This window comes from Bufo gargarizans, unplaced genomic scaffold (assembly GCF_014858855.1).
Source record: "Bufo gargarizans isolate SCDJY-AF-19 unplaced genomic scaffold, ASM1485885v1 original_scaffold_1406_pilon, whole genome shotgun sequence".
Taxonomy (NCBI): Eukaryota; Metazoa; Chordata; class Amphibia; order Anura; family Bufonidae; genus Bufo; species Bufo gargarizans.
In genome coordinates, this window is record NW_025334344.1 from 225,004 (window position 1) to 243,237 (window position 18,234).

At 45.0% G+C, this 18,234-nt stretch overlaps 1 protein-coding gene across 2 annotated transcripts in view; it reads right to left on the reverse strand.

The window, feature by feature from the left end:
* Positions 1-15,337: 15,337 nt before the first annotated feature.
* The window catches only part of ARAP3 (ArfGAP with RhoGAP domain, ankyrin repeat and PH domain 3), an 83,176-nt gene continuing 80,279 nt past the window's right edge, over positions 15,338-18,234 (reverse strand). Inside the window, exons 32-33 of one of the 2 annotated variants that reach the window (XM_044274037.1) lie at positions 18,183-18,221; positions 15,338-16,221 (exon numbers count right to left, since the gene is read on the reverse strand). In XM_044274037.1, the coding sequence (XP_044129972.1) occupies positions 15,595-16,221; positions 18,183-18,221 (666 nt within the window). In that variant the 3' untranslated portion in view covers positions 15,338-15,594. The remainder of the gene's footprint in view (positions 16,222-18,182; positions 18,222-18,234) is intronic. The other variant, XM_044274038.1, reaches the window with a different exon arrangement.

Below are 18,234 nucleotides of genomic sequence, written 5' to 3' on the forward strand. Positions count from 1 at the left end.
ATGGGTGCAGGAGGGTGATGGATGCCGATTTAGGGGGACACAGGAGCTGGTGCTGGACGATGCTGCACGGTCAGGGTGCTGGACAGGAAGAGGAGGGGAGAGAGGAGCGCAGGAAGTTTGAATCTCGCGCCTCTCTCCCCTGCACCAATCAGCACCCTGGACAGCGGCGTTCAGCACCAGGGCCAGCTCCGCCTCTGCAAATCCTCGGACTGCGATTGGTGGTGTAAAATTACGCCACCGATCGCAGTCTTTTTCCGGTTCATCGGGTCACAGGACACCCGAATGGACCGGAAACGCAGAAAACCGCAGGTCTGAATTGACCTGCGGTTTTCTGCGATCGCCGATACGGGGGGGTCCAATGACCCCCCCCTGCGTTGTTACGGGATGCCGGCTGAATGATTTCAGCCGAAATCCCGTTTCGATTAACCCCCGCGGCGCCGGAATTCAGATTTTAAGTCAGGACGTACCGGTACGTCCTCGGTCCTTAAGGACTCGGGAAATAGGGCGTACCGGTACGTCCTCGGTCCTTAAGGGGTTAAGCAAGGGTTAACAGCCAAACAAAATCTATATTTATGGCCCTGCTTCTGTAGTTTACAGAAACACCCCATATGTGGTTGTGAACTGCTGTACGGGCACACAGCATTGCGCAGAAGAAAAGGAACGCCATATGGTTTTTGGAAGGCAGATTTTGCTAGACTGATTTTTTTACACCATGTCCCATTTGAAGCCCCCCTGATGCACCCCTAGAGTAGAAACGCTAAAAAAAGTGACCCCATTTCGGAAACTACGGGATAGGGTGGCAGTTTTGTTGGTACTATTTTAGGGTACATATGATTTTTGGTTGCTCTATATTACACTTTTTGTGAGGGTACGTCGTAGTTTTTTTAATTTTTTTCGGCGAAATTCTTGTGTAGGGGCCAATTTTTTTCGGGATGACAGTTTTATTGGTACTATTATAGGGTGCATATGACTTTTTGATCACTTGCTATTACACTTTTTGTGATGTAAGGTGACAAAAAATTGCTTTTTTATTTTTTATGGTGTTCACCTGAGAGGTTAGGTCATGTGATATTTTTATAGAGCAGGTTCTTACGGATGTGGGGATACCTAATGTGTCCACTTTTTCTTATTTATGTAAGTTTTACACAATGATATCATTTTTGAAACAAAAAAAGTCTCCATAGTCTGACAGCCATAGTTTTTTCAGTTTTTGGGAGATTGTCTTAGGTAGCGTATCATTTTTGTGGTATGTGATGACGGTTTGATTGGCACTATTTTGGGGGTGCATATGACTTTTTCATAGTTTGCTATTACACTTTTTGTGATGTAAGGTGACAAAAAATGGCTTTTTTGACGCAGTTTTTATATTTTTTTGCGGTATTCATCTGAGGGGTTAGTTCATGTGATATTTTTATAGAGAAGGTTATTACGGACGCGGCGATACCTAATATGGCTACTTTTTTTAATTTATGCGAGTTTTACACAATGATATCATTTTTTAAACAAAAAAAAATCATGTTTTAGTGTCTCCATAGTCTGAGAGCCATAGTTTTTTCAGTTTTTGGGCAATTGTATTAGGTAGCATATCATTTTTGTGGGATAAGATGACGATTTGATTAGCACTATTTTCGGGTGCATATGACTTTTTTTCGCTTGCTATTACACTTTATGTGATGTAAGGTGACAAAAAATGGCTTTTTTGACACTGTTTTTTTATTTTTGATGGTGGTCATCTGAGGGGTTAGGTCATGTGGTATTTTTATAGTTGTTGCAGGTTTTTACGGAAGTGACAATACCTAATATGTATACTAATATTAACCCTTTAAGGACATATGACGTACTGGTATGCCATGTTTGCCGAGTCCTTAAGGACCCAGGGCGTACTGGTATGTCCTAAGTTTAAAATTACATTGCGGCATGGCGGGGGTTAATCAGTGCAGGATGTCCGCTGAAATAATTCAGCGGGCATCCTGTCACAACGACGGGGGGAAGTCATGTGACGCAATGGCGATCGCCGCAAACCGCAGGTCAATTCAGACCTGCGGTTTGCGGTTTTACCTTATCCGGCGGGCGGTGGTCGGCGGTGCCATCGGGTCCCCATGCGGCTGTGGGGGGACCCGATGGCATGGAAGGCAGTGCAGATGCCTTCCTTAGGCATCTGCGCTGCCTTCCGGTAACGAGCCTGTGAGATCTACCTTGAGGGGTGTAGTTTCTTAGATGGGGTCACTTTTATGGAGTTTCTACTCTAGGGGTGCATCAGTGGAGCTTCAAATGGGACATGGTGTAAAAAAAAAAACAGTCCCGCATGATCTAACCTGTCAGATGAATGTTGTAAATAACAAAAAATAAAAACGGTGCCAAAACAGCTATTTCTTGTTATCTTGCCTCACAAAAAGTGTAATATAGAGCAACCAAAAATCATATGTACCCTAAACTAGTACCAACAATACTGCCACCCTATCACGTAGTTTCTAAAATTGGGGTCACTTTTTTGGAGTTTCCACTCTAGGGGGGGGGCTTCAAATGGGATATGGTGTAAAAAAAAAACAGTCCAGCAAAATCTGCCTTCCAAAAAACGTATGGCATTCCTTTCCTTCTGCGCCCTGCCGTGTGCCCGTACAGCTGTTTACGACCACATATGGGGTGTTTCTGTAAACTACAGAATCAGGGCCATAAATATTGAGTTTTGTTTGGCTGTTAACCCTTGCTTTGTAACTGGAAAAACATTATTAAAATGGAAAATCTGCCAAAAAAGTGAAGTTATGAAGTTGTATCTCTATTTTCCATTAATTCTTGTGGAACACCTAAAGGGTTAACAAAGTTTGTAAAATCTGTTTTGAATACCTTGAGGGGTGTAGTTTATAGAATGGGGGCATTTTTGGGTGGTTTCTATTATGTAAGTCTCCCAAAGTGACTTCAGACCTGAACTGGTCCCTAAAAATTGGGTTTTTGAAAATTTCAGAAAAATTTCAAGATTTGCTTCTAAACTTCTAAGCCTTGTAACATCCCCAAAAAATAAAATATCATTCCCAAAATGATCCAAACATGAAGTAGACATATGGGGAATGTAAAGTAATAACTATTTTTGTAGGTATTACTATGTATTATAGAAGTAGAGAAATTGAAACTTGGAAATGTGCACTTTTTTTTACAAATTTTTGGTAAATTTGAAGTGTCATGAAGTACAATATGTGATGGAAAAACAATCTCAGAATGGCCTGGATAAGTCAAAGTGTTTTAAAGTTATCAGCCCTTAAAGTGACACTGGTCAGATTTTCAAAAAATGGGCAAGTCCTTAAGGTGAGATAGGGCTAAATCCTTAAGGGGTTATAGGGAATCTGTCCCCAGGTGCATGTTGTATCTGAGGACATCGTAGGGTATTGACCAAGACCTTGATTCCTACTGTTTATCAGCTGCAGTTGATTCCAACGCTGAAGGAACTCGTTAGCAGCTTTCGTCCTATGCACACTATAGAAAGATAGCTGTCAATCAGCTACGAGGGGCAGGGAGAGCGCTGTTCATGAACACGACTCATGGGCTCAGCTGCAGCTGATAAAAACTGTAGGAACCAAGGTCTTGGTCTTTACCCTACAATGTTGTGGAAACTTCAGCAAGACATCCAGTAAGTAACCCAGTGCTGGAATGAGGGTGTTTGTCAGTACATTATGCTATCCTCACATATAGCATAACCATGGTGACAATTGTATTACACGTTTTAAAATTAAAGGGAACCACTGGTAAAATCCTATGTAATCACCATTATGCAGTTATTATTCATTAGGGATTTTTTCTGACTTTGTAATGAATAAAGTCCCAACCGCACTAACAAAGCATTGACCACACTGCATATGTGTTCTTTATAGTAAATCTATATAGTTTCACCCAAATTTACATAAAGAGATGGCGGTGAATTTTCATAAGAGTTTCTGATACTAGTCCCAGGTGGTGGTCATAAATGGCAGACAGAACATGGCACCAGACTGTAGATAAGCTTGTACATGCAGTACCTCAGGCAATCAGAATAACCCCCTGGATCAACAACCCATCTCTAGTAGCTATAGCCTGTAATATTATTACATTCCAGAAATACATCCAGGCCCCTCTTGAATTCCTTTATTGTACTCACCATCACCACCTCCTCAGGCAGAGAGTTCCATAGTCTCACTGCTCTTACCGTAAAGAATCCTCTTCTATGTTTGTGTACAAACCTTCTTTCCTCCAGACGCAGAGGATGTCCCCTCGTCACAGTCCTGGGGATAAACAGATGATGGGAGAGATCTCTGTACTGACACCTGATATATTTATACATAGTTATTGGATCACCCCTTAGTCATCTTTTTTCTAAAGTGAATAACTGTAATTTTGATAATCTTTCAGGGTACTGTAATTTCCTCATTCCTGTAATTACTTTAGTTGCCCTCCTCTGAACCCTCTCCAGCTCTGCTATGTCTGCCTTGTCCACAGGAGCCCAGAACTGTACACAGTACTCCAAGTATGGTCTGACTAGTAATTTGCCTATGTTCTCATCACAGGCATCTATGCCCCTTTTGATGCAATCCATTAACTTGTTGGCCTTGGCAGCAGCTGCCTGACACAGGTTTCTACAGCTTAGTTTGCTGTTCACTAAAATTCCTAAGTCCTTTTCCATGTCAGTGTTACCCAGTGTTTTACCATTTAGTATGTACTGGTGACTTGCATTATTCCTTCCCATGTGCATAACCTTACATTTGTCATTGTTAAACCTCATCTGCCACTTCTCTGCGCAAGCCTCCAATCTATACAGAATATGTATATAAAGACCACGGCACTCAATATATTTCAAGGTTAATTCATTTATTTATTGTCCATCCCAAATAGGATCATTTATAGTTGCAAATGGCCAACGTTTCGGTCCACTCGGACCTTGATCACGGCCTAAAAAATAGGTACATCATATTTTAGTACACCATAAGTACATCATCAATGGACAATAGTAGGTACAGAAAATTGTCAAAGCAAAGCATGGCAAGATGTTATCGCTTCAATAGATGGCTATCACAAGATAGGTGTGCCATATGAGGGCAGGTTAGGTAACACTTGGCGAGACGTGGAAGTGGTCATTATCTTTGTATTTAAGGTTATTGTGAAACCTGTATATAGGAGAATGGTCATAGGATATGCAATAAGTACAGGTTACCATATTACAGCTATAGATAATGGTACTTGTATGGTCATAAAGTATGGTCACTGGCTAACCTATAGAGATGGAATATTAAGATGTGGAAAAAACGACAAAGATGCAACAAAGTTATCGCGACAGAGGAGTTTGTAAAGTCGCAGGTATATAGGTGCAATATTATGTCCCAATGTCATATGCTGACACTATATAGGTAGATAGGTAGAGAATCTTTTGTAGAAGATAGTGCGATCATATCTATCAGATGAAATGAGGAAGATTATGTACAGAGAGCCTGTAGATAGTGACACCATATTTATATATATATATATATATATATTTATATTGTGGCCAAAATTCACTGCTAATAAGTTTATATAGGGAGCTGGGGCCGCTCTGCGCTTGCGCCGGCGTCTCTCGGCCATTGCCAAGGTATCGCGAGAGTACTGACGTTAGGTTAGAGAAGCGTATCTGTTAGGAATCGCTGCGATTATAGATACTATTCCATATGCTAGATATATTGTATAATATTATCAGCTCTATGATATATGCTAAATACTAAGTATGAAGATCTACAAAGGCAATTACTAATAAGGACTCTATTTTTATGTGATGGTATACTACCTGTGTTGATGAGACTATGGGGGTAATTTTGTCTGTGGAAAAAATGCTCCACCAGACCCGCAGCCCCCTCACGCATTCCCTTCGTAACCACCTATCATCCCTTTGTATCAAAGATCCAAAACATAATTAAAAAACATTGGTCCATATTAGAACGATCATATCCCAAAGTGTCCGAGTTCAGAAATCCGATCCGCAAGTGCTACAAACGCCCCACCAATCTCAAAGATCAATTGGTACATGCCGATGTTGGCTCATCCTTACCACAAATACGACAAACCACTCTGGCCCCCCGCAAGACAGGCTCCTACCCATGTCTACATTGTGCCCAGTGTACCAACGTCATTAAGGGAAATAGGATTACACATTCCCACTCGGGCAAAATTTACCAAGCAAGAGATTTCCATACATGCAACTCGTCCTTTGTGGTTTACCTTATCAAATGCCCATGCGGCCTGGCGTACGTAGATGAAATGACCCAGTGCGTTCGCGACCATATATCTAAACACAAGTCTGACATTCGATGCAAGAACAGAACTTCCGGTCCCGTATCACTTCATAGCTTCAAGCTTACGGCTTGCTCTTCAATAAACCTTCTTATTTTCCACTTATCTCTTGTTGTACGTCTGGTTCATGGTTCCATGACATTAGGGCCAAGCCATGAATTCTGACGGTACAGGGCCACCCTCGCTACCTACGCTGGTTGCCAGACTTGATCAGCAGGATCACCTGTTGGGTCGGTTCGCTGTGGCGTTGCAAACCCTGCTTGAACGCACGGCTCATTTAGCTTCCGTTGCCGATGGGTCGGTTGTCGCTCCTGGGCCCGCTCCTACTGCCGCTCCGGTTGGTGCGCCAGAGTCTACCCTGACACCTGTTGCTGCGCCTGGGGTGTTTCAGGGTATGACCGGTTCTGCCCCCCTTCCACAGCGCTTTGGGGGAGAGCCAACTCAGTGCCGAGGTTTCCTTAACCAGGTGGGCATTTACTTCGAGTTGCTGCCACATGCCTTTCCTACTGAGAGATCAAGGGTGGGCTTCTTGATCTCGCTGCTCTCGGACAAGGCCTTGGCCTGGGCCAGCCCTTTATGGGAGAACAACAATCCGGTGGTTGCCGAGTTTTCCGGTTTTGTTGCTTCTCTTCGGAAGGTATTCGATGTGCCGGCTCGTGCTGCCTCTGCTGCGAAGCTCCTTATGTCCATCAGACAGGGTTCACGATCCGTAGCTGAATACGCCATTGAGTTTCGTACCCTGGCAGCAGAGGTGGGCTGGAATAATGAGGCTCTGGTCGCTGCTTTCTCTCATGGTCTCTCGGATGCCTTGAAGGATGAGGTTGCAGCTAAGGACCTACCAGTGGAGCTCGAGTCTCTTATTTCTTTCCTGATTTTGATTGACACCAGACTCAGGGAGAGACCTTCCTTTAAGGAGAGCCTGCGGAGGTCTCCTAACAGATTGGCGCCTACGTTTGCTGTCCCACCCGTGCCTCCCTCTCCTCCCACGCCTCCTGGGGATGACTTGTCTGGGGGTGAACCCATGCAGCGGGGGTTTGCTCGCCTGTCTGAGGGGGAGAGGGTACTCCGGAGACGCGAGGGCCGATGCATGTACTGTGGTCTCGGTGGGCATTTTCGGTTGGCATGTCCGAACCGTCCGGGAGAACGCTCGCACCTGAGGTCCTGTCGGGGGCAGATCTTGGGTGGAGTCTCCTCGTCCCCGGTTTCCCGTGTTGACAAACCACTGATCACGGTTGTCCTCTCCTGGGTCGGGGGCTCGGTGACGACCCAGGCGTTGGTGGACTCTGGTGCTGGTGGTTTGTTCATTGATAGAGTGTTCGTTGCCGCCAATTCCATTCCTCTGCAGCCTCGAGGTTCCCCACTGGCTCTTGAGGCGATAGACGGCAGACCCCTTCTGCCGCCACACGTGACTCATGAGACCCTTCCAGTGGGGATAGCCATTGGTGCTGTTCACAGAGAGTCGGTCTGTCTCCAGGTTATTTCGTCTCCACACTACTCGGTGGTCTTGGGGTACCCCTGGCTCCAGAAGCATAATCCGACTTTCGATTGGAGATCGGTCGAGATCCTCTCGTGGTCACTGCAGTGTGGGGCTAGTTGCATCCATGGGCCTGTCAAGTTGCTGTGTACTTCCTCGGACTCTCTGTTGCCTCCTGAATACGAAGAGTACCGGGATGTATTCGATAAGGTGCGCGCGGTTGCCCTACCTCCGCACCGTCCATACGATTGTGCCATAGAGTTACAATCCGGTGCCGTTCCTCCTCGTGGCAAAGTCTATCCACTGTCGGTAGCGGAGAATGAGGCCATGGAGGAGTACGTGAGGGAGGCGCTTTCACGCGGACACATTCGCAAATCCTCGTCCCCGGCAGGGGCTGGATTTTTCTTTGTGAAAAAGAAGGGCGGCGAGTTGAGGCCTTGCATCGATTACAGGGGTCTCAATCGCATCACGATCAAGAACGCTTACCCGATACCCTTGATTTCCGAGCTGTTCGATCGCCTCAAAGGGGCCACGGTCTTTACCAAACTCGACCTGAGGGCGGCATATAACCTGGTAAGGATCAAGGCGGGCGATGAGTGGAAGACCGCGTTTAACACCAGGACCGGTCATTATGAATCCTTGGTTATGCCCTTTGGGTTGTGCAATGCGCCCGCAGTCTTCCAGGAATTCATCAACGATGTTTTCCGTGACCTGTTGCAGCAGTGTGTGGTGGTCTATTTGGATGACATCTTGGTATATTCTGCATCCATGGAGGCCCACATTCTGGATGTCAGACGAGTGTTGCAACGCTTACGAGAGAACAAGCTGTTCGGTAAGCTTGAGAAATGCGAATTTCACCGATCCCAGGTAACCTTCTTAGGTTACATCATTTCCGCTGAGGGGTTCTCCATGGATCCTGAGAAGGTTTCGGCTGTCTTACAGTGGCCCCAGCCCAGTGGGCTTCGTGCCCTGCAGCGCTTTTTGGGCTTCGCCAATTATTATCGGAAGTTCATCAGGGACTTTTCCATGCTAGCCAAGCCTCTCACGGATCTGACCAGGAAGGGCAGTAATCCTCAGGTCTGGCCGCTCGAGGCCATCCGAGCTTTTGAGGCTCTAAAGTCCGCCTTTGTGTCGGCTCCGATTCTGTCGCATCCCAACCCTGGGTTGCCTTTTGTCCTCGAGGTGGACGCGTCTGAGACGGGAGTAGGCGCCCTCCTGTCTCAGCGTAGAACACCAGAGGGTCCTCTGCTTCCTTGTGGGTTTTACTCCCGGAAACTGTCTTCCGCGGAGTGCAACTATCAGATTGGTGACAGGGAGTTATTGGCCATCGTGCAGGCCCTTAAAGAATGGAGGCACTTGCTCGAGGGCTCAGTGGTTCCGGTTCTCATCCTGACGGACCACAAGAATCTGACCTACCTCTCTGAGGCCAAGAGATTGACACCACGTCAGGCCAGATGGGCTCTGTTCTTGTCACGTTTTAATTACGTGGTCTCCTACCTACCCGGCTCCAAGAACATCAGAGCAGATGCCTTATCACGGCAGTACTCCGAGCTGTCCGGGGAGGAGTCGATTCCGACTACGGTCATACCCCCGAATCAGATCCTGGCCGCTATTCGCACCAGCCTGACTTCTTCTCTGGGCGAGCAGATTTTGGCGGCTCAATCTGGTGCTCCCTCTGGGAGACCCAACGGCAGATGTTTTGTGCCTGAGGAGTTGCGCACTCGGTTGTTGCGAACCTACCATAACTCCAAGGCCGCGGGGCACCCTGGAAAGAATCAGCTGTCCTGGGCGGTTTCACGTCTGTTCTGGTGGCCTTCTCTACGTTCCGACATCGCCGCATATGTAGCAGCATGCTCCGTTTGTGCCCAGAGTAAGTCCCCTCGGCACCTTCCGTTGGGCCTTTTGCAACCCATAGCCACCGGGGAGCGTCCATGGTCACACCTGGGGATGGATTTCATTGTGGACCTCCCTGCATCCCGAGGCCATACGGTCATTCTCATGATTGTGGATCGGTTTTCCAAGATGTGCCACTGTGTTCCTCTCAAGAAGTTACCCTCTGCACAAGAGTTGGCCTTGATTTTTGCCAGGGAGGTCTTCCGGTTGCACGGTTTGCCCAAGGAGATTGTGTCGGATCGGGGGAGTCAGTTTGTGTCCAGGTTCTGGCGCGCCTTTTGCTCCCAGTTGGGGATTCATCTCTCTTTCTCCTCGGCCTACCACCCTCAGTCCAATGGGGCCGCAGAACGATCCAATCAGGCCTTGGAGCAATTCCTTCGTTGCTATGTCTCCGATCACCAAGACAATTGGGTTGACCTCCTGCCTTGGGCTGAGTTTGCCAGGAACACGGCGGTGAACTCTTCCTCTGGGACGTCTCCCTTCATGGCCAATTATGGGTTCCAACCTGCCGTGTTACCGGAGGTATTCTCTCCCCAGGATATTCCGGCTGTGGAGGATCACCTTTCCGTCCTACGTGCTTCTTGGGTACAGATCCAGAGGTCCCTTGAGGTCTCTGCGCAGCGCCAGAAACTCCAGGCTGATCGCAGACGAGCGCCCGCTCCTTCCTACCAGGTCGGAGACCGCGTATGGTTGTCCACCCGCAACCTCAACCTTCGAGTGCCCACTCCCAAGCTGGCGCCTCGCTTTGTTGGTCCCTTCCGAGTGCTTCGCAGGGTAAACCCGGTAGCCTATGCCCTTGCGCTTCCTCCTGGCATGCGGATCTCCAACGTGTTTCATGTCTCCCTGTTGAAGCCACTGGTGTGTAATCGTTTCACTTCCTCGATTCCTCGGCCTCGTCCGGTCCAAGTGGGCAATCGTGAGGAGTATGAGGTGAGCAATATCCTGGACTCACGCCTGGTCCGCGGCCGGGTGCAGTTTTTGGTCCATTGGCGTGGTTATGGTCCAGAGGAGCGTTCCTGGGTTCCCTCCGCAGATGTCCATGCTCCTGTCTTGCTCCGAGCCTTCCACGCACGCTTCCCTCAGAAACCGTTCCTTACTCCGCGGAGGAGGGGCCCTTGAGGGGGAGGTACTGTCATGGTCTTACCTCCTGGCTGTTCCCTTCGTTTGACATGTGCTGGCGGCCATCTTGGTTTCTGGGTTTTCTTGTAGCCTCCCACCCTGCGGCTCCTCCTTCCCACTGGGAGGAGCTGGATGCCTAGCTCATATATATAGGAGGTCTGTGGCTTCAGTTCCTTGCTTGGTCCTCCTGTGTTCACATGCTTCCAAGACTGCTGCTGCTTCTGGTTCCTGATCCTGGCCTCGTCTGACTACCCCGTTGGTTCCTGATTCCGGCTTCGTCTGACTACCCCGTTGGTTCCTGATTCCGGCTTCGTCTGACTACCCCGTTGGTTCCTGTTCCTGGCTTCGTCTGACTACCCTTCTGGTTCCTGACCTCTGTCTCCGCAAGACCCTGCTTCGGTTTAGCCATCCGTTCGGACTTTGCTTACGGCTTGCTCTTCAATAAACCTTCTTATTTTCCACTTATCTCTTGTTGTACGTCTGGTTCATGGTTCCATGACAGATTTATAACCTTTTTGCCTGTTACCTATCCCCACCACTTATTAGCAGTGAATTTTGGCCACAATATAAATAAACATATATATATATATATATATATATATGGTGTCACTATCTACAGGCTCTCTGTACATAATCTTCCTCATTTCATCTGATAGATATGATCGCACTATCTTCTACAAAAGATTCTCTACCTATCTACCTATATAGTGTCAGCATATGACATTGGGACATAATATTGCACCTATATACCTGCGACTTTACAAACTCCTCTGTCGCGATAACTTTGTTGCATCTTTGTCGTTTTTTCCACATCTTAATATTCCATCTCTATAGGTTAGCCAGTGACCATACTTTATGACCATACAAGTACCATTATCTATAGCTGTAATATGGTAACCTGTACTTATTGCATATCCTATGACCATTCTCCTATATACAGGTTTCACAATAACCTTAAATACAAAGATAATGACCACTTCCACGTCTCGCCAAGTGTTACCTAACCTGCCCTCATATGGCACACCTATCTTGTGATAGCCATCTATTGAAGCGATAACATCTTGCCATGCTTTGCTTTGACAATTTTCTGTACCTACTATTGTCCATTGATGATGTACTTATGATGTACTAAAATATGATGTACCTATTTTTTAGGCCTTGATCAAGGTCCGAGTGGACCGAAACGTTGGCCATTTGCAACTATAAATGATCCTATTTGGGATGGACAATAAATAAATGAATTAACCTTGAAATATATCGAGTGCCGTGGTCTTTATATACATATTCTGACTGACCTCTTCCAGTGAGCACCAACAACCACAAATAAGGAGTGCCATCCACTATAATCATTCCAATCTATACAGATCCCTCTGTAGTAGTATACTGTCCTCTTCAGTGTTAATTACTTTACACAGTTTAGTGTCATCTGCGAAAATTGATACTTTACTATGTAAGCCTTCTACAAGATCATTATTAAATATACTGAAGAGAATAGGGCCCAATACTGACCCCTGAGGTACCCCACTAGTGACAGTGACCCAATCTGAGTATGTACCATTAATAACCCCCCTCTGTTTTCTATCATTGAACCAGTTACTTACCCACATACAGACGTTTTCTCCCAGTCCAAGCAGTGGTCAAGTCTAGAACTTACCTCCTCATAGAAACTGATTAAATTAGTTTGACACGACCGATCCCTCATGAAGCAATGCTGATATGGCGTTATTTGGTTATCTTCATACAGTGCCAACCAGGTCTATGATATGTCGAACTTGAGCGCCAGGAAGACAACACACCATTAGACGATCCGGGTCTTTGTGACAGATCGCCCCATCTGTACCCCTAATAACGGAGTCTCCCACTACCAGCACATGTCTGGCCTGCCCTGCTCTCCTAGTCCCCTGCTTACTGGAGCCGACATTCCCCTGACTGGCAGAGGAAGTGTCCGGCCGCAGCGGTGCTCTCCCTGAACTGACATCCCCCTCATCTGCCAACCTTGCAAACTTGTTGGGGTGTGTCAGATCAGGGCTTGTCTCCATGGCACTCTACCTGTTATCCAGCTAGCTACCTCACTTTCCTGATCCTCCATACTACCACCCTCCTCCTCATCTACCCCATAGAGTGCCTGTTCAGTGAGCAGCAAACTCTGTTTTAAATTACTAATGCTTCTCAGTGTTGAAACTCGCCCGGTTAGATACACAATGTGCGATTCCAAACAGGCAATTTGCTAACATTTTGAACAAAGATGTGATAAGATACTGACTTACTGTAGTCCCTTCCTAAAGTCCCTGAATCTAAAGTCACGTATTTATTACAAAAACACACTTAAAATCAAACACGCGAATGCTCCCAAACTCGCGTTTTTTGCTTGTATAAGTGCAGCTCCCAAACAGCTTCAAACCAGACTGCTTTTTTTTTCTGTATTCCATTTGGTACGTTTATGGCACAAAATGTTGCATCACATTTTAGACCTATTTATAAAGTCTGGCAAAAAGAATAATTTGCTCACTTGCCGAGTTTCTTATTGGGAAAGGGGGCCTGGCCTATGATATAACAATTTGTGACCGCTGCAGCCATCACTGTCATCAGGGGTACAGCACAACGATGATGTGTCCCCACTGCTGCTTGTAAACAAACCGCCGGCAGGAGTACCAGGCCAGCACTGCAGAGCTTCTTGTGAAAGTGTGTTTTCTTGTGTGGAGTGTTTCTTTATTTTATTTTTTTATCTTAAGCAATTGTATGGCTTGTCTGAGATTTCTAATTATAATTATCTCAGACAACCCCTTTAATGTGTATAAAACACTTGTGATCTGCCAACAGGGTGGAGGAGGAGATGCGACCAGTGACCCCTCAGCACATTTCTAACTCAGGGAAGTGGTTGTAAAGGTCTTGTACCTTACCTAACTGCTATAGCACTGCTCCCTACAGACCTGGAAAACAATATTTTCATATTGTTAGCGCTCTGGCAATAACCTCTTTGCATGGGGCCCTCGCTGCTGGTAGCCACAATGATCAGCTGCTGTGACCAGAGAACCACTCTGTAAATACTTATAACAGTACATGGCAACCTGAGAAATACATGGGAATCCAGTCATGTCACAGGACATCATCATTCTCTAGAACCATATTTGATGGAGTCTATGTCTCAGTTATTAGATTGGATACCAATTGGTGGATCTTTTTCCAGAAGCTCAACAAGACCTATACTTTTATAGGAGAAGGCCCTTCTAGGTATCAGTGTTTTTAGATTGACTGATACAACACAACATTTACTTATATGATTACAATTTTTAAATGTTGCTATGAAAGTAAGTATGCAACAATCTATGCATTTCATAATTTATTACCGGTACATTATTATATTAATTATTTTTATTTTGAAGCTGGAGTCAGTACATTTCTACCAAATCCATGATCACCACTACACAGCCCTGGTCAGCACTGTTGTCCTGTAGCACCGAGCTCACATTTGACTATGGATAACATCTTCATGAACGTTATATGTTCTCCCTCCATTCTCTGAATACATACTGTTATAGCGGGTTTACATGGACTGATCATCGGGCAGATTATTGGGGATGCTCGTTCCTAACAATCTTCACCCCTGAAGGTGGAGCTGATCACCTGATAAACAAGGGAAATGCTTGTTCATTGTGTGAAATTGTCGTTTATGCAGGCACCTAAATTATCATTTCTGGGCAGCAGATCGTGCTGTCTAAACAGTGATCTGCTGCCCAGAAACAACGTAGCTGTATGAGGACAAGTGATCGCAATAGTGATCACTCGTTCTCATGCTGTGGAGGTGATCACTGCATGTAAATGCTCCCCACTGAACTAGAAACCAGTTATAATTGGCTGCTCCTTGCCGCATGTAAACCCCACCATTAGATTATTAGGCTTCTTCTAAAATTGGTCCTTGTGTGTGTCTAAGACAAGATAAAGGAGATCCCAAGCACCATTGGGACTAGTGTGGAAGATGACAATCTGTGTACAGCACTGTGGAATATAAGGAACAGGAAACCGTTCTTTGTGAAAGACGGTACAAACTGTGAAAAGTACAGTCATTAAAACTGAGGATATTTTCACTATAATTTAATGAACATGTGACGTAGTTCAACACATTTCCTTATAAACCAGCTGCTCTTCACTTTATGTTCCAACAGACTGTGAGACATCAGGTAACAGCATGATGCTAAAGCTGGCAGCTCTTCTTTAAAAAATATATAACTTAGTAGTTAAAAGACTTAAATAGTTCATCCAAGAAGGACTATATACATGTTCTGTGCAGAATCATGGTTCTATCACAAAGACATACAGGTGAAACTCGAAAAATTTGAATATCGTGCAAAAGTTCATTTATTTCAGTAATGCAACTTAAAAGGAATTGAATTAATGCAACTTAAAATTAGAATATTGTGAAAAGGCTCAATATTCTAGGATCAAAGTGTCACACTCTAGTCAGCTAATTAATCCATCCCCCCTGAGCAAAGGGTACCTGAGATTGTCACTTTGGGGTTTCATAAGCTGTAAGCCATAATCATCCAAATTATAACAAATAAAGGCTTGAAATATCTCGCTTTGCATGTAATGAGTCTCTCATATGTTAGTTTCACCTTTTAAGCTGTATTACTGAAATAAATGAACTTTGTACGTTATTCTAACTTTTTGAGTTTCACCTGTACATGACCAGGAGTTTATACAAAGATATACCTAGAATACATATAAGACGAGTCAAAGCTGGATTGCAACCATATAATTTCAGGTTGCAGACACCATTTTAGCCTTTTGAGGCTCTAGGAGGCCATATCAACATTTACAATTCTCCATCACGTTACTTGCTGTCCTGGCTCAGACCCAGTGTCGTTTTTCTTATTGAGCATGGTGTTCAGTTCCTGGAGTAGTTTTTCTTGCATATTAGAGGACATTGGAGACATCTTCTTCCAGGCAGGAATGTTCGTTGGATCTGAAGGGGCTGTTGGTTCAAAAAACAATGGCAACGTGCTCAAGTCTAGTGCACTCTTAACCACCTGGCTTCTCGTAGAAACAGTCTGAGTTCGGTTTGGCTCCACCTGCCTTTCTAGGGAAGCAGTTTTTGTAATAAAAGCACTAGTGCGTCTGTCTGGCATGGGGGATCTAACATCACTTTGGACCATCTTAAAATTATCCACACAAAGGTTTCTGTCTAAAGACTGAGTCTTGGAGTAACTGTCCCAGTCCGGTTTCTCTAGGGACTGAGGTTTAATTGGGGTTGGCTTTATGGGTTCTTGGTTTAATACTGGCTTTTTGGTCCGGTCCAAGGGAGGGGGCAACTGGAATCGTTCTGCTGAAAAAACACAATCTGAATCTGTTTGCTGGATGCTCTGGAAATTTCCAACCTCTTCATACAAGGGCTCGTGCTCCTCATCTTGCTTTTCCTGTAGGTCTTCAAGGGAGTCTTGATGCATCTTCATTGGCTAGAAAATCAAACATTTTGCACTATGATGTATAAGTTAGTTGTGTGCAACAGTGAAATCATATTGATATCCATGCAAACAGTGTTATACAGGCACAAGTCTGAGTGTGAACACAGCGAACACATGCAAAGTGCTGTGCAATCGGGTTAGTAACCAAATGCAATGGGCCAGATATATCATTAGGCAAAGTCACTTTTGTGGAGTGGAAAAGTCGCAAAAAAGTCCCAAAGGCTAAAACTGCGCACAAATTTGCGACTTTTTTCTGCTCTGCACTATGCTCGCCAGTTTTCTGAAAGTGGGCGTGTTTTCGTATGTAAATGAATCTCTAGACAGATTTACTATTGGTACTTTTTTAAAAAGTCGCAAAAAAGTCGCAACTTCACTCCAGTGAGGACCATGCTTATCTTATGAGACTTTTTAATAGAACATGCGACTTTTTCATAAAAACATGCGACTTTTGTAAAGCTGCTTACTGACGGATAAACTGCTACCGTCAAACCACATTTATTACAGTCTTAAAGGGGCGATCATAAATCTGACTTGGCTAAAACTGACTTTAGCCATATGTGAAAGTGGAGTGAGCTGTCAGAGTCGTGATAAATCTGGCCCAATATGTTTAAAGGGCATCTGTCAGCAGATTTGTAGCTATGAAACTGGCACTTGGCGGCTGAAGCCATCTGTGCTGGTCCCATGTTCATATTTGCTCACATTGCTGAGAAATACTAAGTTTTATTATATGTAAAGGAGTCTCTAGGGGCAATTTGTGCACCTAGAGGCTCTGCGCCCTGTCAAACAAAGTGCAGAGGGCATGGCAGTTTCAGAGAGCAGGACCTCTAGGTGTAACAATGCCCCCATTGCTCCTAGAGACTCCTTTACATATAATAAAACTTAATTTTTCTTAGCAATGCTGGCACATATGAACATGGGACCAACACAGATCAGCCAGTCGGTTTTATAGGTACAAAACTGCTGACAGAAGCCCTTTAAAACCTCCGGTCATGGGACTATTGCGTGTGTGAGAAAAAAAGTCTGAAAATGTGTTAATGAGTAAATGTGTTAAAGAGTAAATGATGCAATTTACATTTAAAATTGCCAGAAAAGGATCACTTGGGTGTAAAGAAAGCAACTTTCTTATATACTATACTTTTTGTATCAGTCCCTCACCATTTCCAAGATTTCGGCTTGAGGTCAGAGAATGGAATTCTTCTGGATTCAGAGGTGGCAAACCCATCCTGATCAGATCCAACTGATACAGCTGTTTAGTTCATTTAGTGTCATAGCTCTGTACTGTAATGAGTCATGCACTTGTGTCAGTTGAACATGATCAGGACAGGTTTCCATACATTGATGGCAAGCAGAGATCTTAAAAGGATTTAAATATAACAGAAAACATGGCTTTTCATATAATGGGTATAATATCAGAAAAAAGGATGCTTTTTCCCCAAAAACAGCACCTCTCCCGTCCAGTAGCTGTGCCTGGCAGCTGTGACAATATGTCAAAAACATGTGACCACTGCAACCAATCATTGCCTCAGCAGTGGACTGCTTAATGGAAGTCACTGGCTGCAGTGGTCACATGTTTTTGACAGGACATCACCGCTGCAGCCGGGTCAGCAGAGCCTGGCCGGAAGAACCTGAGCGACGGAGCGGGATCTGCTGGGTAAGTAACGGTCTACTTTTTATTTCAGGCAAGACCCGAGAGATGTCTGTTTTTTTCCTGAAACTTGCAAGGTGACAACCACTTTAAAAACGTCATTTTTTTTTTATGACGCAATTCGATGATTTTATGTTTTTTCTTGGCTCATTTTACTCTTTGGTAGAAGCAGAGGTTACAACACAAGAAGAAAAGAACTGGTGACAGCATGTTCAGCCTTCATGCTACATTATTAGCCTAGTAATCTGACATGCAATGCCCAAAGCATGCTAGGAGCACATGAGTATGTTGGCGTGTAAATACTTACAAAGAACATTGACAGTGTCCTTCGTGTGTGAAGACGACGCTGAGGAACAGAA